Source organism: Oncorhynchus keta, chromosome 23, assembly GCF_023373465.1.
Source record: "Oncorhynchus keta strain PuntledgeMale-10-30-2019 chromosome 23, Oket_V2, whole genome shotgun sequence".
NCBI lineage: Eukaryota > Metazoa > Chordata > Actinopteri > Salmoniformes > Salmonidae > Oncorhynchus > Oncorhynchus keta.
The window spans coordinates 27,219,001-27,245,889 of NC_068443.1; the positions used below are offsets into that span (position 1 = coordinate 27,219,001).

The following is a 26,889-nucleotide window of genomic DNA, read 5'->3' on the forward strand; positions in this document are numbered from 1 at the left end:
TACTATTTATTGAAGCTGCCAGCTTCATTTCTCTTATTCTTATCTGTATTTTTTTAAACTGCACTGTCGGTTAGGGGCTCATGAGTAAGCATTTCACTGTAAGGTCTACACCGGTTGTATTCGGTGCATGTAACAAATAACATTTGATTTGATGCTCCAGATACTCAACTAGTCTAAAGGCCAGTTTTATTGCTTCTTTAAATCAGCACAACAGTTTACAGCTGTGCTAACATAACTGCAAAAGTGTTTTCTAATGATCAATTTGTCTGTTAAAATTATAAAAACTTGGATTAGCTAACACAATGTGCCATTGGAACACAGGAGTGATGGTTACCGATAATAATTATTATTAATAAAATAATCCGTTTCAGCTACAATGGTAATTTACAACATTAACAATGTCTACACTGTATTTCTGATCAATTTGATGTTATTTTAAAAATGGACGAAAACAAAATGTGCTTTCCTTTCAAAATCAAGGACATTTCTAAGTGACCCCAAACTTTTGAACGGTAGTGAGTGAGTATGTATAAATAAAAACACAGTATGTGGACACAGCTTCAAATGAATGGATTCGGCTATTTCCGTACACTGTTGCTATCAGGTGTATAGAGTCAAGCACACAGTCATGCAATCTTTATAGACAAACATTGGTAGTAGAATGGCCTTCCTGAAGAGCTTAGTGACTTTCAACATGGTACAGTCATAGGATGTCACCTTTCCAACAAGTTAATTCGTCAAAATTATACCATGCTAGAGCTGCCCCGGGCCAACTCAGTGCTGTTATTGTGAAGTGGAAACGTCTAGAAGTAATAACGGCTCAGATGCCGAGTGCTAGGCCACAAAAGCTCACAGAACAGGACTGCCGAGTGCTGAAGCGAGTAAAAATCACCTGTCCTTGATTACAACCCTCACTACCGAGTTCTAAACCACCTCTGGAAGCAACGTCAGCACAATAACTATTCGTTGGGCGCTTCATAAAATGGGTTTCCATGGCCGAGCAGCCGTACACAAGCCTAAGATCGCAACGCCAGGCGTCGGGCGGAGTGGTCTAAAGCTTGCCGCCATTGTACTCCGGAGCAGTGGAAACACGTTCTCTGAAGTGATGAATCACCATCTGGAAATTTGATGGATTAATCTGGGTTTGGCAGATGCAGGAGAACGCTACCTGACGGAATGCATAGTGCCAACTGTAAAGTTTGGTGGAGGAGGAACAATGGTCTAGGGCTGTTTTTCCATGGTTCGGGCGAGGCCCCTTAGTTCCAGTGAAGGGCAATCTTAACACTACAGCATACAATGACATTCTAGAGTAGACGATTCTGTGCTTCCAACTGTATGGCAACAGATTGGGGGAGGTCCTTTCTTGTTTCAGCATGACAACAGCCGCGTGCACAAAGCGATGTCCATACAGAAATTGCTCGTCGAGATCGGCATGGAAGAACTTGACTGGCCTGCACAGAGCCCTGACCTCAACCCTATCGAATACCTTCAGAATTAATTGGTACACCAACTGCAAACCAGGCCTAATCACCCAACATCAATGCCCGACTTCACTAATGCTTGTGGCTGAATGGAAGCAAGTCCCAGCAGCGATGCTCCAACATCTAGTGGAAATCCTTCCCAGAAGAGTGGAGGCTGTTATAGCAGCAAAGGGGGGGGACCAACTACATATTAATACCCATGATTTTGGAAAGAGATATTCGACAAACAGGTGTCCATATACACTATATGACCAAAAGTATCTAATCAATGGAAGTGACAGAATTAAAAGTTAAAGGAGAACGATAGGCTACAACGACTAAGACGCCAACAAGCAGAGTACTACTTAATATTCTGAACGGATTGTTATTTGTAACTGTAGGATGAGAATGTGCTTGCAATTTTAAAAAACGCTTTGCAGCCTCAATTAGCCTAGCTAGCTCACATTAGCTTAACTAGCTTCTCCCAGTTTTATATAGTCAAGATAGGTACTACGTCATCAACCTCGCTATGGTAGCTATTAGTCTACTATGGTAGCTATTAGTCTACTATGGTAGCTATTAGTCTACTATGGTAGCTATTAGTCTACTATGGCGATAGGGGCGGCAGGTAGCCTAGTGGTTAGAGTGTTGGCCAGTAACCAAAAGGTTTCCAGATCGAATCCCCGAGCTGACAGGGTAAATATCTGACGTTCTGCACCTGAACGAGACCGTTAACCCACTGTTCCTAGGCGGTCATTGTAAAAAATAAGAACAAATTAACTGACTTGCCTAGTTAAATTTAAAAAATAAAAAGTCCTCTTGGTCGGTTGCCGTCTCCTTGTCACTCGCTCAATGTATTAGCTAACTGTATTCTGCACCACACACTGAGGTTTAATAACATAATGAGGGCTGAGACATCTCAGGGTGTGAGATTATATATTTAAGTAATCCTGGTGATGACATACCATAGCTTTTCTGCTAGCCTAGCCTAAACCATACGTTGATATGAATGAATAAGCAGTCCTCACACAATCTACTATTTACCTACCAGTACCACCTACCTACCATAAAACTCTTGCATTTCAGGTCATCATAACATAAACCCACCTTGTAGACCTCTGAGAAGAAGCCGGAGCCAATCCACTCGCAGATGAAGTCATCAAGGCGCGTCAGGCAGGAGAAGGCACTGATGAGGGCGCGGTAGGATGAGGGGCACACTCTTCCCACCTGAGACGGGGCCCACTCCCCTCCACCATCCAGGTCATCAAGACGGTCTGGCCTCATGGAGGGGAAGCCGGCAATGGAGTTGCGCTTGTTCCGATCCATCATTGTCTCTTCACTGGTAACTCTGTGGGGGACTTCTCCATGAAGGTTTCACATTTTCGATAACTGCTTGGCAACCCTTTACAGCCCTAAGAGGAAGGAAACACCAAAATCCATTCTCAGCAGGCAGACTGAGAAAATTGTGTGCTTTGGTGCCAGCTAATAATATTTGTACTTTCCTGTAGTTTAGAATGTACAGTACAAGCTTATGGTTCACAGGACACAAATAACAAGCCAGAAAACACTGATCGTTTCAGCTAGTATCTGTATGGAAAACATGGTGTTTTATGTACCCCTGAAGTATAATAAATCAGTGTGTGTGTTTTTTTAAAATCACCATTCCGTGCATTTAAAACAGAACACAGCTGTGTTGTCATGAGGGGGATAATGAGCCTAATCTATTTTATCACATTCCTCTGACATTTCCTCCAACTTTTTTCAAATACTAAGACAAAAGCATTACTTCACACAAGATCAATCTACTTAGACACACATGACAGGAGTCCTAACCCGCCTCTGGTCTGACAAGCCTGCAAATAATGGCTCTAATAGGGATAGATTGTCCAATTATACGAGATTAAGCCAAGATAAAGCCAAAGCCCAAGACTGGGATCCTAAACGAACAAGGGAGCATGTACAGGAACACAAGGAGACATAATAACCCCAGAGTAATGACCATAGGAAGAAGTCCTTTGATTTAAATGACTGAGTGAGGGCGAGGATGACCTTTCACATGGCACTAGTACTTTGAAGCATCCAGCACTTGTTAAGGACCCCTGATTTCCCCAGGATGCACAGGTCTATTGAGCTTTACTCGATGGGCTGGTTGTAACTAGGCGAGGTCTCTGGGTTATTCTACTGTCCTCCCCTTTCCTTGTGTTAGAGACTAGAGAGAAGCTATTCAAAACTCTGGGAGAAGAATGCTATTCTTAATTCAAACTCGTGTGATTCCCATCCCCCATCCAATCCCAAATGAAAACAACTGAAATCAAATCATCCAAAGTTACTGGACTAGTTCTGGGATCTTTTTGCTGCTCCAGCCGTACCCTTAAAAGGATGTTATCCTCCTCCATTACTAAAGGCATTTTTTTGCCATTTTGCAAGTGTATGACAATGATCAGACTCAGTCTGCCAAGAATGTTTAAAGCAGCTATTTTAGTAAATCTGCTTTTCAGAAGCAGAACGGATGTATAACATATGAGGGCTGTTTTTCCATTTCAATTGCTGCTAGGCCTAGTCGTCTGGGTTCACAAGAACAAGTCATAAATGTCACTAAAATTATACATTGCCCTTCATTCAAAGCAGAAACACTTAACAGCGTCATATCAATAATGCAGATGGTGAATTCATGACTTCTCCAGTCTGAACCATTTCTTCCCTCACTCCCTCCCTCCCTAGCATCTCAGCAGCAACCTACATTTTGTAGCTGGTGAGAATACAACTACAGTGCCTTCAGAACATATTCACACCCCTGGACTTTTTGCACATTTTGTTGTGTTATAGCTTGAATTTGAAATGGATGACATTTAGATTTGTCACTGGCCTATACACAATAGCCCATAATGTCAAAGTGGAATTGTATTTTTTTGAGAGAATAAAAAAGTTAAATGAAAAACTGAAATGTCTTGAGTCAATAAGTATTCAAACCCTTTGTTATTTACATTTACATTTAAGTCATTTAGCAGACGCTCTTATCCAGAGTGACTTACAAATTGGTGCATACACCTTTTATGGTTATGGTTATGGTCAGCCTAAATAAGTTCAGGAGTAAAATGTGCTTAACAGGTCACAAAGAATTGATTCAGGGGTGTGAATACTTATGCAAATGAGATTTCTGTATTTAATGTTCAATACATTTGCACTTTGTCATTATGGGATATTGAGTGTAGATGGGTGAGATTTTCTGGTTTCTTTTCTCAACTGAAACCATTTTGAATTCAAACTGGTCACATATTGTGGAATAAGTCAAGGGGTATGAATACTTTGAAGGCACTGTAGGCTTGTGTGGACACAATGCATTTTTCCAAAGCGATAAATCAGTCTCAATGATAATGAACTGGAGGAAATAGAGGAATTTTACAATGGGCCACTAATGACAAAATTACAGATGAGGGCAATTCCACAGTAACGGATTTAAACTTTGAAATCAGTTTTTCAATTTAAAATGTATGCAAAAAAAAAAAAAAAAACACATTAATTTCAAAGTTTAACAAATCATACAACTCCATGCACAAGGACTACATAATGATTTCCACTGAAAAATATATATATACAAAAACTATTTTTGTGGATGAATGGTATTGTGTAGTCACAATACCAGTATCACAATACTAGGAAGAAAGGAAGCAAAACACGAAGCGGAAAGTCTGGTATCGCAGTGGTCCTTTGTAACTCGGTGGAGCATGGCGCTTGTAACGACAGGATAGTGGGTTTGATTCCCGGGACCACCCATATGTAACATGTATGCAAGCATGATTGGATGAAAGTGTCTGCTAAATGGCATTTATTATCACAATACTGGCATCTTGATAACAATAGAACTGTGCAGATGCAAACTTTGGTAACATCTCCCTTTTAATGAGAAGGGTCCAGCTACAACCTCTCAGAGCAGTCATCCCTCAGGGTATCTATAATGTCACCTACAGTAGGTGGAAGCATAGAGACCCTGTGGATGACTGCCCTGAGAGATGAGGTCGCAGCTGGACCCTATTGCTTTTACGCAACCACATTTTACAAAAACATAAATATTTGCTATAAAGTATGTGGACAGCCAATTCAAATATTTCAACCACATGTCACCAACAGGTGTATAAAATAAAGCACACAACCATGCAATCTCCAAAGAACTTGACTGGCCTGCACAAAGCTCTGACCTCAAAAACACATCAAACACCTTTAGGATGAATTGGTACGCCAACTGTGAGCCAGACCTAATCACCCAACATCAGTGCCTGACCTCACTAATGCTTGTGGCTTAATTGAAGCAAGTCCCCACGGCAATGTTCCAACATCTAGTGGAAATCCTTCCCAGAAGAGTGGAGGCTGTCATAGTAGCAAAAGGGGGGGGGGACCAACTCCATATTAAAGCCCATGATTCTGGAATGAGATATTCGACCAGCATGTGTTCACATACTTTTGGCCATGTAGTGTACGTCTGCAGAGAGAATGGGATGCCAACTATGACATGGCACCTTGAGTTTAAAATATATAGTTTGGTTATTGAACTACAGTAAGTGAAGTGGATTTACACCCGGTAACAGAATTACATCATGTTTACCTGATCTATTCTACACAGATATGCATAAGTGTGGATATGAATGTCATTCTCCTCATGTTTCACAAGTTTGGACATCACAGCACAGTACAATACAGCAGAGCAGAGTTCAGTACTGTATATATCAGTACAATATACTGTACTACTGCACTCTGCTTTACTGACTGTACTCTACTGTGCTATCCAAACTTGTGAAACATACTTCTATAATAGGTTCAGATTCGGTCCAGTCCGGTCCGTCTGTGGTCACTAACGTCAAGGCCAGGGTGGACCGAACAAATGTCAACATCCATGGACGTCCGGTTCTCAGTGGGTGAGGATGCTGGTTACAGTAACTGGAAAGAGAGGGGGCTCATGGGTAGGTGTCACTAAGAGCTGTGAGAGTTGACATTAACTGGAAAGAGAGAGGTAGAGGGAAGGGTTGTCCAGACTCCGACTGTGTGCGGTGAATCGTAGTTTGACCACCAAACAATAGAAAGAAAGAAAACAGTAACAAGCTGAACGTCACAGTATGCCAGTGGAAGGGAGGAGAGTAGCAGGTGACCCAACTGTGGTTTGTGACTATGATTTCCCATTGTAGCCAATTCAGTTGCAGTAATTGTAAGTGTAAGTGTAAGTGTCCTCGGATGGGGCCACAGTGTCTCCTAACCCCTCCTGTCTCAGCCTCCAGTATTTATGCTGCAGTAGTTTGTGTCGGGGGGCTAGGGTCAGTTTGTTTTATCTGGAGTACTTCTCCTGTCCTATTCGGTGTCCTGTGTGAATCTAAGTGTGCATTCTCTAATTCTCTCCTCCACTCTTTCTTTCACTCTCGGAGGACCTGAGCCCTAGGACCATGCCCCAGGACTACCTGACATGATGACTCCTTGCTGTCCCCAGTCCACCTGACCGTGCTGCTGCTCCAGTTTCAAGTGTTCTGCCTTAATAATAATAATAATAATAATAATATTATTATTAGACCATGCTGGTCATTTATGAACATTTGAACATCTTGGCCATGTTCTGTTATAATCTCCACCCAGCACAGCCAGAAGAGGACTGGCCACCCCACATAGCCTGGTTCCTCTCTAGGTTTCTTCCTAGGTTTTGGCCTTTCTAGGGAGTTTTTCCTAGCCACCGTGCTTCTACACCTGCATTGCTTGCTGTTTGGGGTTTTAGGCTGGGTTTCTGTACAGCATTTTGAGATATCAGCTGATGTACGAAGGGCTATATAAATAAATTTGATTTGATTCCATTACAGATATTTTGGTAATTCTGTTACCAATTTGTTTTAAATCACTTAATAATTCATAAACAAAATTGATATCAGTAAAATCAGTAACTAAATCAGGTCTACCATTACTTGTTACTTCTGTGAACATGTGTTATCCTCCCTCCACATCAGGGAGCGAAATGATTAAAGATCTTAAAGATGTGTATGCTTTTGGTAATGGAATTACAAGGCACAAGACTAATATATATAATTTAATTTTAAAACATCCTCAATCTACATACAATACCCCATAATGACAAAGCAAAAACAGGTTTAGAAAAAAACAAACACTAATATCACATTTTACATAAGTATTCAGACCCTTTACTCAGTACTTTGGTGAAGCACCTTTGGCAGCGATTACAGCTTCGAGTCTTGTTGGGTACGATGCGAAAATGAGCTCAATTTCGAGTCTCATATCAAAGGGTCTGAATACTTGGCACACCTGTATTTGGGGAGTTTCTCACATTCATCTCTGCAGATTTTCTCAAGCTCTGTCAGGTTGGATGGGGAGCCTCACTGCACAGCTATTTTCAGGTCTCTCCAGAGATGTTCGATCAGGTTCAAGTCCAGGCCACAAAGACATTCAGAGACTTGTCCTGAACCCACTCGTGCATTGTCTTGGCTTTGTGCTTAGGGACATTGTCCTGTTGGAAGGTGAACCTGCCCCAATCTGAGGTCCTGAACAGGTTCTTCAAGGATCTCTCTGTACTTTGCTCAGTTCATCTTTCCCTCGATCCTGACTAGTCTCAGAGTCCTTGCCGCTGAAAAACACCCCCATAGCAGGAGGCTGCCACCACCATGCTTCATGGTAAGGATATTGCCAGATTGTCTCCAGACATGACGCTTGGCATTCAGGCCAAATAGTTCAATCTTGGTTTCATCAGACCAGAGACCCAAGTGGGCTGTAATGTGCCTTTTACCGAGGAGTGGCTTCTGTCGAGCCACTCTACCATAAAGGCCTGATTGGTGGAGTGCTGCAGAGATGGTTGTCCTTCTGGGAAGTTCACCCATCTCCACAGAGGAACTCTAGAGCTCTGTCAGAGTGACAATCAGGTTCTTTGTCACCTCTCCCCCGATTGCTCAGCTTGGTCATGCGGCCAGCTCTAGGAAGAGTCTTGGTGGTTCCAAACTTGTTCCATTTAAGAATGATGGAGGCCACTGTGTTCTTGGGGACCTTCAATGCTGTAGAAATATTTTGGTATCTTTCCCCAGATCTGTGCCTCGAAACAATCCTGTCTTGGAGCTTTACAGTCTTTTCCTTTGACCTCATGGCTTGGTTTTTGCTCTGACATGCACCGTCAACTATGGGACCTTATATAGGTTTGTCATTCCAAAGCACGTCCAATCAATTTAATTTACCACAGGTGGACTTCAATCAAGTTGTAGAAACATCTCAATGATTATCAATGGAAACAGATGCACCGGAGCTCAATTTGTTAATTGTTTACAACATGTGTAACTCTGTGTTGTCTGTTCACACTGCTATGCTTTATCTTGGCCAGGTCGCAGTTGCAAATGAGAACTTGTTCTCAACTAGCCTACCTGGTTAAATAAAGATTAAATAAAAAATATTAAAAAATTAAAAAGGGGGAGACACCCTGGACCCAAACTGTTACAGACCTATATCCATTCTGCCCTGCCTATCTAAGGTCTTCGAAAGCCAAGTCAACAAACAGGTATGCAATCTGGTTTCCGAGCCGGTCACGGGTGCACCTCAGCCACACTCAAGGTACTAAACGACATCATAACCTCCATCGATAAAAGACAGTACTGTGCAGCCGTCTTCATAGACCTTGCCAAGGCTTTCGACTCTGTCAATCACCAGATTCTTATCGGCAGACTCAGTAGCCTCGGTTTTTCGGATGACTGCCTTGCCTGGTTCACCAATTACTTTGCAGACAGAGTTCAGTGTGTCAAATCGGAGGGCATGCTGTCCGGTCCTCTGGCAGTCTATATGGGGGTGCCACAGGGTTCAATTCTCGGGCCGACTCTTTTCTCTGTATATATCAATGATGTTGGTCTTGCTGCGGGCGATTCCCTGATCCACCTCTACGCAGACGACACCATTCTATATACTTTCGGCCCGTCATTGGACACTGTGCTATCTAACCTCCAAACGAGCTTCAATGCCATACAACACTCCTTCCGTGGCCTCCAACTGCTCTTAAACGCTAGTAAAACCAAATGCATGCTTTTCAACCGATCGATGCCTGCACCCGCATGCCCGACTAGCATCACCACACTGGATGGTTCCGACCTTGAATATGTGGACACCTATAAGTACCTAGGTGTCTGGCTAGACTGCAAACTCTCCTTCCAGACCCATATCAAACATCTCCAATCGAAAATCAAATCAAGAGTCGGCTTTCTATTCCGCAACAAAGCCTCCTTCACTCACGCTGCCAAGCTTACCCTAGTAAAACTGACTATCCTACCGATCCTCGACTTCGGCGATGTCATCTACAAAATCGCTTCCAACACTCTACTCAGCAAACTGGATGCAGTTTATCACAGTGCCATCCGTTTTGTCACTAAAGCACCTTATACTACCCACCACTGCGACTTGTATGCTCTAGTCGGCTGGCCCTCGCTACATATTCGTCGCCAGACCCACTGGCTCCAGGTCATCTACAAGGCCATGCTAGGTAAAGCTCCGCCTTATCTCAGATCACTGGTCACGATGGCAACACCCATCCGTAGGACGCGCTCCAGCAGGTGTATCTCACTGATCATCCCTAAAGCCAACACCTCATTCGGCCGACTTTCGTTCCAGTACTCTGCTGCCTGTGACTGGAACGAATTGCAAAAATCGCTGAAGTTGGAGACTTATCGCCCTCACCAACTTCAAACATCAGCTATCTGAGCAGCTAACCGATCGCTGCAGCTGTACATAATCTATTGGTAAATAGCCCACCCATTTTCACCTACCTCATCCCCACAGTTTTTATTTATTTACTTTTCTGCTCTTTTGCACACCAATATCTCTACCTGTACATGATCATCTGATCATTTATCACTCCAGTGTTAATCTGCAATATTGTAATTATTCGCCTACCTCCTTTTGCACACATTGTATATAGACTCCCCTTTTTTTCTACTGTGTTATTGACTTGTTAATTGTTTACTCCATGTGTAACTCTGTGTTGTCTGTTCACACTGCTATGCTTTATCTTGGCCAGGTCGCAGTTGCAAATGAGAACTTGTTCTCAACTAGCCTACCTGGTTAAATAAAGGTGAAATAAATAAAATAAAAATAAAAAATGTCGAGTCTCATATCAAAGGGTCTGAATACTTAAGTAAATAGGATCAACATTTCTAAAACCCTGTTTTCGCTTTGTCATTATGGGGTAGTGTGTGTAGATTGACTAGTATTATATTTTTTAATCCATTTTACAGTAAGGCTGTAATGTAAAGAAATAAATCAAAATGTAACAAAATGCAGAAAAGGGGAAGGGGTCTGAATACTTTCCGAATGCATTGGAAGTGTTGATGTTAGTTGGCAGGGGACTATGTAAACATTGTGTTTTGATGAATACCTTTTCAGAGCTTTCTAGTAGATTCTTGCTAAAACACCTTTTTCATCTGTTAATCCAGAAATCAAAGAGTTTACTTATTTTATTTTAATTTTATGGAAAATGGTTGAAAAATATCTTTATGCCTTCATTTCCCAAAAACATAGACTAAGCTTCCATTTGACACCCAATTTGATATATGGTCCTATGAACGTCACGTTTGTGCTCATGGGTCCTTTTTGATGGAAATGCCCATGGGACATCAGGGCTCCCTGTCAGTGGCCCGCTTGGACAAAATATTGTAATAATGCTCTTTTTTTAATCTAGGCTATATAACTGATTAAAAAAACGGATTAATTCATGAAACTGTTAGTTCGTCATGTCGATGATTTATCACACGAGCGCCGCACAAATAAATTAATTTGAGATGGCAGCAACTCGATAGGACACCAACAGCGGTGGGAAAGATGTTCCAAGTTATGATATATACTAGTAAATACTAAGGCAATAATCAAGAATGGGCATGCAAACCAGCTATAAAAAGTTCAGTTTTAGTTGATGGTTGAATATTTGCCATGCGCAATTCACTCGTCATGGAATAGCTTAACTTTACATTTCCTCGAGGCTATTTGGTCCTTAAAGCCCTTGAAGTTATGGTAACCGATTTAGAAGTTCTACTGATCAAAATAATTATTCTGTGATTTAATTTCTGATAAATGTTTATGAGATGTAGCCGCTTTCATTTGTTTCGGGTGTTGCGCTAGTCTGTTGCGGTAAAACATGCATTATTCTCTAAGTGTTAATGCAGATGTTTTTTATATTGGCTATTATAACAATTAGATATAAAATGTAGTCAAATAAAAATGACAATTAAGTGCATGAAAAAGTATTTGAAAGACCTTGAATTTGTATGCTACATGGTAAGCCCAAATGAAAGAAAATAACCTGCAATTGAAATTATGCGCGCATCATTTGCTTCCCTGACAGATCCTGACCTAGGACAATATTTTGTTCATTTTATTTGGGCCAGTAGCTTTCGGTTGGCACTTGTCCGGTGTGCCATTGGCATCTTTACCTGAATGTCAAGCCCTAGACATCCCTGTGGTCGCCTGACACCAGGTATTTGTGCTCTATCCAGCTGTTCAAATGTGCTACAATAAAATATGTTAAATGTTAAATCGCCAAAGGGAGTGTCATCTGGTTATGATGAAACGCAAGACCAAGAATCACCATGAAAAGAGGGATGATCAGAGTGTTTGAGGGTAGAACATTTAATTAGGTTTCTATTCTGCTGTGAAATAGTCAATGGATTCTATTCAATAAAATGTATTTTTTTATGATCACTATCAGAGCCCAGTCAGCTGTAAAGGATGGGTATCCGAGGCAGCAACGGCATACCTGACATTTTAAATAATGACCCAGTCTTGTTCATAGGGGAGGGACCAGTTTATTCTGATCTGATAACATCTGTTTATAACCTACAATACGAGTTCGGATACAATACGTTAATCAAATACCTGGCCAGCATTATCTGAACACTTGCCGTTTGATTAGTTCAGTGCAATATTCCATTATAAACAATGAGTTACTGCATTAGCTACAACGTTGAAACTATTTAATTAAAGTAACTTTGTTGTTACTGGTACCTAGCTACTACTTGCAACAAATGTTGGTCTGTTTACCCCACGCGTTTCACTTTCCGTGATTACGTTAGTTAGCTTATTTTAGCTTGCTAAACTAGCTGACTAACTAGCTCACGTTAACATTAGTTACGAAACGGACACATACTGAGTGGCAGGCTTCATCCGCCAACGTTAACGTTACCTAGCAACTGCGCATGCTGGCAGAGCTAGCCAGAGTTCTTACCTTGTCGTTTGTCATGAAGATGGTGAGATGTTGGACTCTTCAACAACAACTTGATGAATTGACAGGCCAAACCCAGTTACTTCCATCTCATTGCAATAGTTTGCAGGCCAGTCGGTCTACTCACCATGCACGAGCTAGTAGCGGCCAGCTGGCTAACTTGCTTGTCGTTAGCTGGTCTCGGTAACGTTAGTTTAGTTTGTCAACAAGAGAAGATGAGGAGCTAGTTAACGGTAGCCACTCCACTTTGCTAACAAACGAGAAGTTACGCAGCCAACGCCGAAGTAACTCTTAACTACACGAATTATAGCTTACCTCAAATCGAAATGTAAACTCGCGGTACACCTTATGTGGCATTTGTTTTCTCATTAAAACACAATCGCAGTGGTTCAAGACAGTTCAGTCGTTTGACAGCTCTGCTACGCAGTGTTGACTGGCTCCCCTAAGAGCCAATTTATGCTTGATCCGAAAATGTGGTCGGATGATGTGACGCAATTTTGCGGAGCACCCAGAGACACACAGAAGCACATATTGAGCTCTGTGCCGCATCGCTGTGCGCCTCTTAAATGTTTTAACATTGTGGATGGCTCCGCATTGACATGATTGGTTGACGGTCGGTGAAGGCGGGAGGTCCTGTATAACCTAAACATAAACTCACTTTCTTGACAACTTCCTTCACAACAGCTCTGCGCCTATCTGCGAAGCGCAAGAGGTATGAATGGCCATATCACCGTAATGCTGCACGGTCAGTGCAGACAGCCGATTGACCATGTACCGCCTTTAACACTCCCTCTAAACTGCGATCCCCTTTTTCACGTCCAGATTGACAGCTGAGGCTTCCATTCAGGGACAAGAATGCAACACACGAATGTTTTTGTTTTTGATGGGGTGTGTGTAATGTTCAATATTTGACTGTTAACTCGAATATTGATGGTAGTTTGAACGTATATAATAATTTCACCAGCTGTGAATACTAATTTACCTCTACTATGCATTGACTCTAGAAGTCTACAGTTATTTCACATTTCACACTACTAATTTACAACACTCATCACATAATGTGGTACAGGGTACACCTCTAAATATATTTTGGTCAAACGAAATAAATTACAAAATTGTTATTCCACAGATTGCATAATGTTGTCAAATAATTCCCATGTTATTCTGAATGAAATATTCGACTCGTTTTCTACTGTTGCTTGAAAACTCAAATATGGACATTGGCTGTCATCTCGTGGAGGAACATGGAACTGGAATGTAATAGTGAAGGGAAAACGAACCAATCAGAAACAATGAACGAACAACTCTTGACTTCCGTAGCGACTGGCGAACCTGCGAGAACGTTGAGGTTCAGCGCATCAGCCAAATGAATCGTATAGCAAAAGGGCTCATTGTTCTGTAATATAATCGGCTACAGAATGGAAGATGATGGCATGGACTATAACATTGTGTTTCCAGATGCATTGATCTCGGGTGAGCACTTTATCTAGCCTTGCTTAGGCTAGCTAACAACACTAATCTAGCTAACGTTAGCTGTCAGACAGACCCATGAGCTATTTAGACAACGTTAATGTGGGCACTGGCAGGTTTATCCATAATTCAATTATAGCTGAATTGGACTGACTCGAAGACTGCTTGCTAGCTAGCTAAATTCGTTTTCCTGGTTTTGCAGTTAGTTTACTTAACAGACAACTGATTTGTTTTTCTCCTTTTAGAAAGACACTGGCATGGAACAAAGGAACCAGTTGTCATACTGCTGGGATGGGCTGGTTGCAGAGACAAACATCTTGCCAAGTACAGCTCCATTTATAACGAACAGGTTGGCGTAAAAACTATTATTGTGGTGGTAAATGTCTCCTGTCATTTCAATAAATTATTATTCTACTTCATTATTCATGTGTGACTTACCTTTCCCCCTCTCTTTGTTCCAGGGTTGTGTCACTATTTGCTATACTGCGCCCTTGAAGACAGTATTCGTCTCTGAATCATTTGGCTACAAGGAGCTGAGTAATACTGCCCACAAACTACTTGAGATACTCTATGATTACGAGGTGGAAAACAGCCCTATATTTTTCCACGTGTTCAGCAACGGGGGATTCATGCTGTACCGCTACATTGTTGAGCTCTTGCACAGTCATAAACAGTTCAGTACCCTATGTATAGTTGGGACTGTGGTGGACAGTGCCCCAGGCAGTGGAAATGTGAGGGGGGCATTACGGGCTCTTACAGCCACTCTGGGACCCAAAATCAATGTCATGTTGAGGTGTGTTCTCTTGGCACTGTTTGCTGTAACTGTTTTCCTGCTTAGGGTGGTTCTGTACCCCATAACCAAGTACATCCACAAGAACCACTACGATGCCATCCGGGAGCACCCTCCTACCTGGCCCCAGCTGTACCTGTACTCCAGAGCTGATCGAGTGATTCGGTACTGCGATGTTGAGCTCATGGTCAAGACTCTAAAGGAGAAAGGGGTGTCTGTGGAAAGTTTTGACTTCAAAACCCCTGCCCACGTGAGCCATTTCCGTGACTTTCCAGAGGAGTACTCCAAGAGATGCCTGGATTTCCTGACCAACTGCATGAAGGATTCAACAGTGCAAATAAAAAAGCGACATTTGATCCAGCATTGAAAGCACACTAATTAATGTTTCTCAAAAGTCTGTGGCACTTATGTTTTTGTGATTCTACTGTAATGTTACACATGTATAATTCTGTACTTGGAAATCTGCAGCTCCACTGCACATATTATTTCAAATGCTTAAGTTTTAAGAGTCGAAGACAATTAAGCAAAAATAGACAAGTGATAACCAAAGTGCCAGTGCTGTGAATTTTGATTGGTACTATTTGTGAATCTTTAATCCAGTGGTTGATATTTCAAAAGAATGTGATTGACTAAGAATGTATGTACTTACTAAACACGTGTTTAACTATTGTGCCTTCTCTAAATTAAAGAAGCGTTATGTCAACATTTGCATTTCTTTTGGTCTACTTGTTTGAAAATGTGGAACCTTGGATTATTCTGGAAGATGAACTATTACAGTTAGCAATGGCCATTACATGAATTAAGTTTCTTGTGAAATTATAGGGTTGAACACATGATTACAATTCAATAACATTTTGCAGTTGTAGTAAAGCAGTGCAGCATTCTTATTGCCTATACTGTAAATATTGCATCACACAAAAGGTCATTTAAAAAAAATATGATTTCTGATGTGACGATCTGTATGATGATGCGATTGGGGAAGGACCCGTTCCACTCAACCCAGCACTGCAGATTGTGCATGACTACCTTTGGCCTTGTCTAAACTCAGCCTTTGCCTTGCCAGACATCAGTGATAGTTTGAAGAGCAGTGCTCTAAGTTGGTCAGGTAGAGATGATTATTGAATTATTCTGAATGTCAAATTTCACATTTTGGAGAGAGGCATGGGCATTTGTCTCTACAGAAAGCTCACCCTGGCACATCAAACATCATTTATATCCACTCAAAGGAGAAGGGAAAAGTTTACACATCTGCAGACACAGATGAACAAAGCTTATTGGAGTACATACTAGATCATTTTTGTTATTTTGGTGGCTGCATGGCTCACATTGCCAAATGGTTGTTTTGGGAATGTTTTCCAGAGATGCAGACTCTTCCTGCTGATCTAATTTAAACCTAACTGCCTCCTGACTTTAAGAGATGAAGAGCAAACATGAATAACCATTTGGATGATGTGCCCAATTAATGAAAGTCTGAATAGCAATATTACAAAAGACAGAAAATAATGAATTACTGAGGGGATTTGTGGATAAACTATTGGCCTACGTTGTGACAATACAGACTCATACACACTGTCCCCTAATAGCAAGGATGTGCCAAATACACAAACATGAAAAGGAGTGTGTGTGATCTGTGTTCTTTATCTTCTTTGTGGATGTTTATTTCCTTTAGCTTGTATGACCTGAATATGTCTGCCTTATGGAGGGATTTATTCTAATGAAATCTAAAATCTTTGATTAAGTGTTTTGGTTCAAATGGTTTTGTCTCTAGCATCAATCAGCTGATGCTAATGGGGTTAAGTTGACACTAAAATGTGTTTAAAAATAAATAAACAATAGCTTGGTTGAAATGGGAAACGTCATCAACCACAGGACTTTTTGAAGCAGAAGAAGGTCAGGAGTCAGCTTATGTTAGCTAGAAAATTCATGGAACGCCGTTTGTGTATTTTGCGTGTCAAAAAAGACACAGGTCAAATAACACTATTTGGGATTCTGCGAGATTTAGGTTGTTTTTCTACTTACCCAGAGTCAAATGAACTCATGAATACCATTTTTATTTCTCTGTGTGCAGTTTGGAGATTATTGGAGTTAGCATATCGTTAGCTTAGCACAATTGTTGGAAGTCTCCTGGTACAGTAGCCAGCAGATCGCATCTGTCTCAATGGTGCGCTTACAGACGCCATAATGAAACAAACACAATGTTGTGACGCCAACGGCAAAGTGAATGACAAATTGGATAAAATCTTGTTTCTTATGATTATCAGTAAAATAAACAAATATATACAATCTAGATGACTATGTATTGCCTTGTAAGACTATAAATGACTAACCACCCCACCCAGCTTTGTAGTAGTTAGAATGTCTGTGGGAGACTTCCAGTAATTGTGCTAAGCTAACAATATGCTTACTTCAATAATCTCAATCAGAAATTGGCTTTGACAAAGTACCCAAACAAGGCCAAAGGGAGAAGGAGAGCGATGAGCAGCCGCAGCAAGCCCATGTGATTCCATGTCTATGTATATAGGGCAGCAGCCTCTAAGGTGCAGGGTTGAGTAACCAGGTGGTAGCCGGCTAGTGATGCCAAGCCCAGCAGCTAGCTCCACGTGTTAAGCTTACCCCCCCTTCAACAAGTGCTGCCAGGATAATGGATCCACAGCCCCCTCCACTGACTGTTCCTGACCATCTTGGAAGAGAGGAGCCAGCGCAGGTTAGCCTATAATCCTACCCTAGCTGCAGGTTTTCTGTCCCAAAACATTCTATTTGACTTTGATTTTGGCCTTTACTACTATTGCCCATAGAAACGCATTGAATGATGGATTCATGAATGGCAAAACAGACAGTCAAAAAGTGTTTCATAAGGAATAAGACGTTGATGTGTCTGTCCTATATCTAGGATATATAAGAAAGCTCAGAAGTTCTTTTGGACACATATTTAACACTCTTTTATTTGTTGGCACCAAACTACCTCCATACTTCCATTCATTTTTTTTCTTTCTACCAGTTCGGGGTTACCTTCAGAGGAGTCCCATGACACTTGTGGGGGATGTAGCAAAACTGCAAAAATCTGTTCATAAAAATCTCATCTTTCATAGAGTGGTCATATTCATTTGTAGGCCAAAACGTTTGGACACTCAAAGATGTTTTCATGAGAAGACCGATTTTCGGGATGTCTCATGGTCTGACAAACACCACTGTAGCTCGGCCACCTTCTACAGCAGATGCGGAAGGCCTACATAGATACATCAAAGCTGGGACCGAGAGACTGAAAAACAGCTTCTATCTCAAGGCCATCAGACTGTTAAACAGCCATCACTAGCCGGCTACCACCTGGTTACTCAACCCTGCACCTTAGAGGCTGCTGTCCTATATACATAGACATGGAATCACATGCCACTTTAATAATGGAATACTAGGCACTTTAATAATGTTATATACTGCTTTACTTATCTCATATTTATAAACTGTATTCTATTTTAGTCAATGGGGCGGCAGGGTAGCCTAGTGGTTAGAGCATTGGACTAGTAACCGAAAGGTTGCAAGTTCAAATCCCAGAGCTGACAAGGTACAACATCTGTCGTTCTGCCCCTGAACAGGCAGTTAACCCACTGTTCCTAGGCCGTCATTGAAAATAAGAATTTGTTCTTAACTGACTTGCCTAGTAAAATAAAAATGCCACTCTGACATTGCTTGTCCTAGTATTTCTTAATTCCATTCTTTTAATTTTAGCTTTGTATGTATTGTTGTGTATTGTTAAATACTACTGCACTGTTGGAACACAAGCATTTCACTGCGCCCGCAATAACATCTGCTAAATATGTATGTGATCAATAACATTTGATTTGATTTGATAGGCGGATCCGGTGGATTGAGATGCAGCCCATGCAACAACAAAAAAATGTATCTCTAGCTAAAACTGACAGATTTTTATGAGGATGCATCAATAGACTCGTATTAATAGAAACTGGCTCATAGGAAGATAGTGGCTGGAAAGCTTGGTTACTGCAGATGTAGCATTTTGTTTCCTATAGTAGGCTACGATTTGCTTTACTGTGTACCTTTCCAAATCATGTCCAATCAATTGAATTTACCACAGCTGGACTCCAATAAAGTTGTAGAAACATCTTGAGGATGAACAATGAAAACAGGCTGCACCTGAGCTCATTTTCGAGTCTCGTAGCAAAGGCTCTGAATACTTATGTAAATGAGGTATTTCTGTTTTTCTAAAAAACAGTTTTTGCTTTGTCATTATGCTGTATTGTGTGTAGATTGATAAGGAAAAACTTAATTTAATCAATTTTATAATAAGGCTGTAATGTAATAACATTTGGAAAAAGTAAAGGGTCTAAACACTTTCCGAATGCACTGACCTAACAGTATTCATACTGACACAACAGTATTCATACAGTATTCACACTGACACAACAGTATTCATACAGTATTCACACGGACACAACAGTATTCATACAGTATTCACACTGACACAACAGTATTCATACAGTATTCACACTGATACAACAGTATTCATACTGACCTAACAGTATTCACACTGATACAACAGTATTCATACTGACCTAACAGTATTCATTCTGATACAACAGTATTCACACTGATACAACAGTATTCATACTGACCTAACAGTATTCATTCTGATACAACAGTATTCACACTGATACAACAGTATTCACACTGACACAACAGTATTCATACAGTATTCACACTGACACAACAGTATTCATACAGTATTCACACTGACACAACAGTATTCATACAGTATTCACACTGACACAACAGTATTCATACAGTATTCACACTGACACAACAGTATTCATACAGTATTCACACTGATACAACAGTATTCACACTGACAACAGTATTCATACTGACACAACAGTATTCATACTGACACAACAGTATTCATACTGATACAACAGTATTCACACTGACACAACAGTATTCATACTGACCCAACAGTATTCATACAGTATTCACACTGACACAACAGTATTCATACAGTATTCACACTGATACAACAGTATTCACACTGACAACAGTATTCATACTGACACAACAGTATTCATACTGACACAACAGTATTCATACTGACACAACAGTATTCATACTGACACAACAGTATTCATACTGACCCAACAGTATTCATACTGACCCAACAGTATTCATACTGACCCCAGTATTCATACTGACCCAACAGTATTCATACTGATACAACAGTATTCACACTGATACAACAGTATTCACACTGATACAACAGTATTCCTACTGATACAACAGTATTCTTACTGACACAACAGTATTCTTCTGACACAACAGTATTCATACTGACCCAACAGTATTCACACTGATACAACAGTATTCACACTGATACAACAGTATTCATACTGATACAGCATTATTCATACTGACACAACAGTATTCATACTGATACAACAGTATTAACACTGACCCAACAGTATTCACACTGACCCAACAGTATCCATTCTGATACAACAGTATTCATACTGACCCAACAGTATTCATACTGACCCAACAGTATTCATTCTGATACAACAGTATTCCTACTGACCCAACAGTATTCCTACTGACAACAGTATTCACCTGCAAGTGTAGAGAATCCAAACCCAATCCCCGTCCCCACAGGAGGCCTTTTGGTAGGCCGTCATTGTAAATAAGCATTAGGTCTAAACTGACTTGCCTAGTTAAATAAAGGTTAAATAAAAATAAATAAATACACTGGGTTCTACAGTTTGAACACCTGCTGTGTCTGTGTCCAACAGTACTTTATACTGATCCAAAAGTATTTTATAGTGATCAAACAATATTTTACACTGAACTAACAGTATTTTAAACTGATCCAAAAGTATTTACACTGATCCAACATTATTCATACTGCCACAACAGTATTCATACTGACCCAACAGTATTCATACAGTATTCACACTGACCTAACACTATTCATACAGTATTCACACTGATACAACAGTATTCATACTGACCCAACAGTATTCATACAGTATTCACACTGACCTAACAGTATTCATACAGTATTCACACTGATACAACAGTATTCATACTGACCCAACAGTATTAACACTGATACAACAGTATTCACCTGCAAGTGTAGAGAATCCAAACCCAATCCCCGTCCCCACAGGAGGCCTTTTGGTAGGCCGTCATTGTAAATAAGAATTAGTTCTAAACTGACTTGCCTAGTTATATAAAGGTTAAATAAAAATAAATAAATAAACTGGGTTCTACAGTTTGAACACCTGCTGTGTCTGTGTCCAACAGTAATTTATACTGATCAAACAATATTTTACACTGAACTAACAGTATTTTAAACTGATCCAAAAGTATTTACACTGATCCAACAGTCTTCACCTGCACGTGTAGAGAAACCAATCCCTATTTAAATACTGCCCCAACAGTATTTTCACGTGATTGTAGGAAAACCAATCCTTACTAGTAGACACCCCTGTGCTCCCATTGATCAATGTTAACTGGCCAGATGAATTATTATAGGAAAATATAGAAAAGTATTGAACCCTAACATTTTGTGGATGAAGAGGGCAAGAGATCTTTCACCATTAAGGCTTGGCTGGAAAACAGTCCCTCTTACCTTCTTTAATTGTGGCCAGAGGTATGTCTGGGTCCCAGCTGAGTGAAACGGACCAAAAAGTCAAGTCGCTCTCATCCGTGTTACGACACCAAATGTTGTTGATAATTAGATCCAAAGATTAAGGCAGAGACTGTTTAATTGTATAATAGAAACATTTTAATGCATACGAGCAGCTGGCAGGTAGATCCATCTCTGATCGCAGTCAGGGAAGGAGCTTGAACAGTAAATGGTTACATGTTCCTTATATAGTGGGAGGTGATAATATAATCATATTGTTACACAACAGTTATTTTATACAGGCAACCATTCCAGAACACAATGACATTTTGTTAGGGTGCAGTGATAATAGGAGTCTATGAAATGCATCACAGTCTAACACAGAGCAATAGCATAACCCTTGAGAAGTTACAACAGCCATTACCAATTCTACCACAACATCTCTGTAACTCTGAATTTCTGTGATACGGATTGAATAGAGCCCTAGGTTGGGTGAGAGCCGGGCAACGCGCTAAAGATCTTTGCTTGTGTTAGCCTTGATGTAAATCTGCCCACTCTTGCTTCACCAGTCCATTTCTCAGCATTTCTGTTAATACACATTAACATTTTACTACCGTGTGTGCAGTTTGTTACTTCCTCTTTTCACTGCTCTCACTGTGCCTGGACTTTGCAGTCTCCTTGTTCAAGTCCTCCTTCAGAGACTGGTTACCTGCCTACAGAGGACAAGTGTCAGGCAGATTCGCCCGCAATACACACTCCCTATTCCACAGGCTAGGACACCATTTGAGTATCTCCACACATATATGTAAATACTGTCACATGACTGTCATGTGCACCAATATTGAGTTTTAAAAGCCTGTTATATTAAATGAAGTTTCCTTTGAAGTTGGAATCCTTAACGGTGAGAATTCCTCATCCGTTTTGCAATAGAACAACAACAAAGATGTTACTGCATCAACAAACAGTTTTTCCCCTCAGACATCATTGCACGAGCGATAGAACACCACGTTGCACAACGCTCACCTCCACTTCGTCAACAATAACAATGGCGGTGGGACTGACAGTGGCTCTATTTCCCCTACTGCGGATTCTATCTTTAATATAAACCACATGTCAAATTCAATACATCTGATTATATATATGAATAAAGACTTGCTTACGTCCCTCAGTGCACACTCTGTGATTTCTAGGAAGATTTTAACCCACTGAACCCCAGTTAAGATTATTATTATCGTCACGCCCTGGCCATAGAGAGGCTTTTTATTCTCTATTTTGGTTAGGCCAGGGTGTGACTAGGTCGGGCATTCTATGTTATTTTTTCTATATTTTGTATTTCTTTGTTTTTGGCTGGGTATGGTTCTCAATGAGGGACAGCTGTCTGTCGTTGTCTCTGATTGAGAACCATACTTAGGTAGCCTTTTCCCACCTGTGTTTTGTGGGTAATTATTTTTCCGTGTGTGTTTGTGGGCACCTCGGTTGCGCCACGGTCATTGATGTTTACCTGTTTGTTTTTCGGTTGTTTCACTTTCATTAAAAGATGTGGAACTACATGCACGCTGCGCCTTGGTAGATTATTGACAGGGAGTTTGAGGACAGCGAGCGTGACAATGATTTATTTAATGTGATTTATTTACATATGTCCCTCATGACAAGGTCAACACAGTTACGTGAACTGAACTCTCGTTTTAATATGGTGAAACTATTGCTTTTATTTTTTGTCAAAAGAAACATTGAACATCTAGTGTAAAAGCAGGTGAGCTGGTTCTAATCTTTGTTCATTTTCTGGTGTTTTATGGTGGAAAACTGAGCGGGTCGAGCATAACATCAACCCTTTTACCGATAGGTAGACAATTTTTCAAATTTGCATTCAATTGCCCCTCCCTGTTGCACACAACAAGCTTCCATTCCCCCTTTACAGTCAACCCTTTTTTGTATTTAACCTCTTGAGATTGGAAAACATATTTCTTTATTAAATTGTAATCTTGTAAGATTACCATGTAATCTTTATGACAGAATGTTAAAATTTGGTGAAATACCAAGTTGCACTACCCAAAAAGGTACTCAATTGGTGGAATGACACATGATTAGAACTGTGCTGCATTGGAAGAGGAGTTATACAATTGTTTTGTTGCCTATGGAGTGATACTGCTGCCTTTATTGCCTCTGCAGAAGGTTGAAGTTAGTAAGCAATGTTCTTTCTATGCCAAGGGCAGGAACTATGGCAGATGCCTGATATTCAAAAAAATGCATTTGAGTTGTGCCGGCCCGGGCTTATGGTTCGCACAACATTGTAGCCTATAGACCAACATGTGGCTATTGCGGTGGTGAGATAGAGGTGTGGTGAGAGAGGTGCTCGTCTGTATCTCTCACAGAACTAGAATGACATTCCCTTTCTCGCTCTGCTCTGATAGATATGAGCCTGCAGCTCTAATTTCTCCAGCATTTCACTTCATTTTTTTTCCTTTTATAAACTGGGTGGTTCGAGCCCTGAATGCTGATTGGCTGACAGCCGTGGTATATCAGAATGTATACCATGGGCAAGACAAAATATAAAATTGGTAACCAGTTTATGATCGCAATAAGGCACCTTGGGGGCTTGTGGTATATATCCAATATACCACTGCTAAAGGCTGTGTCCAGGCACTCCGTGTTGCGGATAAGAACAGCCCTTAGCCGTGGTATATTGGCCATATACCACACCCCCTCAGACCTTATTGCTTAAATAGAATCATAGCTGCGAGAAGATTGCTGGAGGTGCCGCAGCACCCCTGAAAAATGTAAATACATTTACCAAAGTTAAGTCTGTTCAGTAATAAAGGAAATAATTCAGAAGACTACACCAGCCGTAGGCCTATAATTTAACCACAGAGGATCAATAACTTGTAAAAACAAATATTGTAGCTGTTGATTCTGTGTAGCCCAATCACAAGGCATGCTTACAGTTGGGCACACACTGCAAATCTGTCAGTGAACAAACAGCATGCAGCCAAAACAGGCCAATATTTTAAATGCAATCGCGGGAAAACACAGATTGGAAAGCAAATGGCTCCTGCTGAAAAGAGAAAACAAATCTGCCTGTAGGCTACCAAATATGTTATCAACTTCCAAATAGGCCTATTGAGTGAACAGCATTGTTTTCCATAGTAAAACAAGACAGAGGTTTTTTGACACAAGGGCATCAGCCATTGCAGGTGAATGAGCTGCGCATCATTGGGTGAGTCAGTGTAACTGGGAAGCTTTTTTACACTATAATTTCCTCCTCGTATTGTACAATATGTGTCTCCACACACACCTACTGTAGGTCTAGGCTATTAATGGATTCAAGACAAGGTCATTTTTTATTGATCACAGATTCTCAGTGTGTCAGTGTACAATTGCCTGTAATTTCCATAATTTGTGAGGTATTTAAAAAGAAATGCGTCTAAAGTCTCCAGTCATCTAAAAGGATGTAGAATTGCATGAAATGCGTTTATAAAAAGCCTAAATTTGCCTGGACCATAGGCTACAAACCTTTTTACCCATGTGTGCACACCTCTCCTCTACTGCTCTATGCCAGTACGCAGAAGTGACGCTAATGCATGCAAACTTTATTATAAAGGTTATAATCTTTTCGTTCTGGAACATCAGAGCCCCCCAGGTCAGCTCAGGTTTTAGTTTTTTGGGGAGCCAATATGAAAAGGGGTTTTCAAGCTTATCTTTCTAATAGGGTTTTCAAGATTCTGAATCTGACGGGTCACATTGAGATTGACTTTATCATTCACAGGTAGATTCAGCAGGTTGACGTTGCCACGAGCAGCACCGCAGACAAAAGGCGTGTCTGAGTGGTAAGACTAAAGCAACCGACTGTAGATAAAAGTCGAGGAGTGAAACAGGGGGAGGTGCATCTGCGACACCCGAAAGTCGGACACTGGTTTTCTAACAGCCCACATCAACATGGCAGGTCATCATTCTAAATAAGAATTTGTTCATAATTGACTTAACTGTATAAATAAAGGTGAAATGAAATACAATACATGTTTTTTTATAATGTTGAAATAAATATGGACAGGTAGCTACCAAAATAAAGTAAACACCAACATAAAGTGTCTTAATAGGGCGTTGGGCCTCCACGAGCCAGAACAGCTTCAATCCATCTTTGCATAGATTCTGCAAGTGTCTGGACCTCTTTTGGAGGGATGCCCCACCATTCTTCCACAAGAAAAGCTGTCTAGGCACCGATTCAGAATCTCTCATAAATGTTAAATTGGGTTAAGATCTGGTGACTGAGAGCCATGGAATATGGTTTACATCATTTTTATGCTCATCAAACCAGTCGATGACAACTCAAGCCCTGTGGATGGGGGCATTGTCATTCTATGGGGGCATAGCCATGGTAGCCAAAATAATGGCCTGCCCAGCATTTTTATACATGACTCTAAGCATGAACAGATATTAATTAATGAACTCAGGAACCACACCTGTGTGGAAGCACCTGCTTTCAATACACTTTTTATCCTTCATTTACTCAAGTGTTTCCATTATTTTGGCAGTTACCTGTATCTAACCCCATATCACAAACTCACAAACTGAAATCATAATATAATATTAGGTGTGTACACGTTGTACAATCAGTTACTGAGAGAGAGCCTCAAATATCAAATGTATTTGTATATATCCACTGTACATATTAATCACGACAAATTGGTTCCTGTTTCAGTCATGTCTTTGGTCACATTTGTGTGGGTCAAACAAAAACAACCATATGATTGGTTGACAAAAGAGCCTCTCACAATGCAGGCGATGACTGCAGGATGAAGTTGGTGAAGGGCAATTGCAGAAACTTGCAGTTGACTGCAGTCAAAACTTCTTGACCTTTGATCACATGATTTTTGTAATGCTCCTACAAGTCAGACTATTTTTAATCCCCAGAATGCAACACCCTTGAAAGGCGGTGACCAATGCATGTGCACGAGTGTGCTTCACACTGCTACAACGTGGTACCTACAGGACCAAAAAGTTGTTGCAGAAATTGACCCACTAGAAGTCAGTGATAAAAGGAAACTGGTTGACAATTACATTGGTAGAAGTTTTTATGCTTTTTTACTGCTTTTCACAGATGGATCCAAGGACACAGAGATTCTGCTGGGTCCCAGCACATTCAGGTGTGGAAGGGAATGACATTATACACCAGTTAGCTAAAAGAGCTTTGACACAAGATATAATTGATATTAATGTCCCACTGGGTAGAGGTGAGGCAACATGTAAGATCAGAGCCATTTTGATAGATGTGTGGCAGAAGAGATGGGACTCTGAGCCCAAGGAACGGTATTTATATCCC

At 40.7% G+C, this 26,889-nt stretch overlaps 2 protein-coding genes across 2 annotated transcripts in view; one reads left to right on the forward strand and one right to left on the reverse strand.

Annotated features, from left to right (window-relative positions):
* LOC118402098 (dual specificity testis-specific protein kinase 2-like) overlaps positions 1-13,415 on the reverse strand; it is a 38,018-nt gene extending 24,603 nt beyond the window's left edge. Inside the window, exons 1-2 of the mRNA XM_035800001.2 lie at positions 12,688-13,415; positions 2,568-2,872 (exon numbers count right to left, since the gene is read on the reverse strand). Of these exons, the coding sequence (XP_035655894.1) occupies positions 2,568-2,789 (222 nt within the window). The 5' untranslated portion in view covers positions 2,790-2,872; positions 12,688-13,415. The remainder of the gene's footprint in view (positions 1-2,567; positions 2,873-12,687) is intronic.
* Positions 13,416-13,912: 497 nt separating this feature from the next.
* On the forward strand, positions 13,913-15,647 carry LOC118402101 (transmembrane protein 53-like). Its single transcript, XM_035800006.2, has 3 exons — positions 13,913-14,157; positions 14,400-14,503; positions 14,616-15,647. Exons 1-3 carry the CDS (start codon positions 14,103-14,105, stop codon positions 15,309-15,311), a joined length of 855 nt encoding a protein of 284 aa, XP_035655899.1. The 5' UTR covers positions 13,913-14,102; the 3' UTR covers positions 15,312-15,647.
* The last annotated feature ends 11,242 nt before the right edge of the window (positions 15,648-26,889 follow it).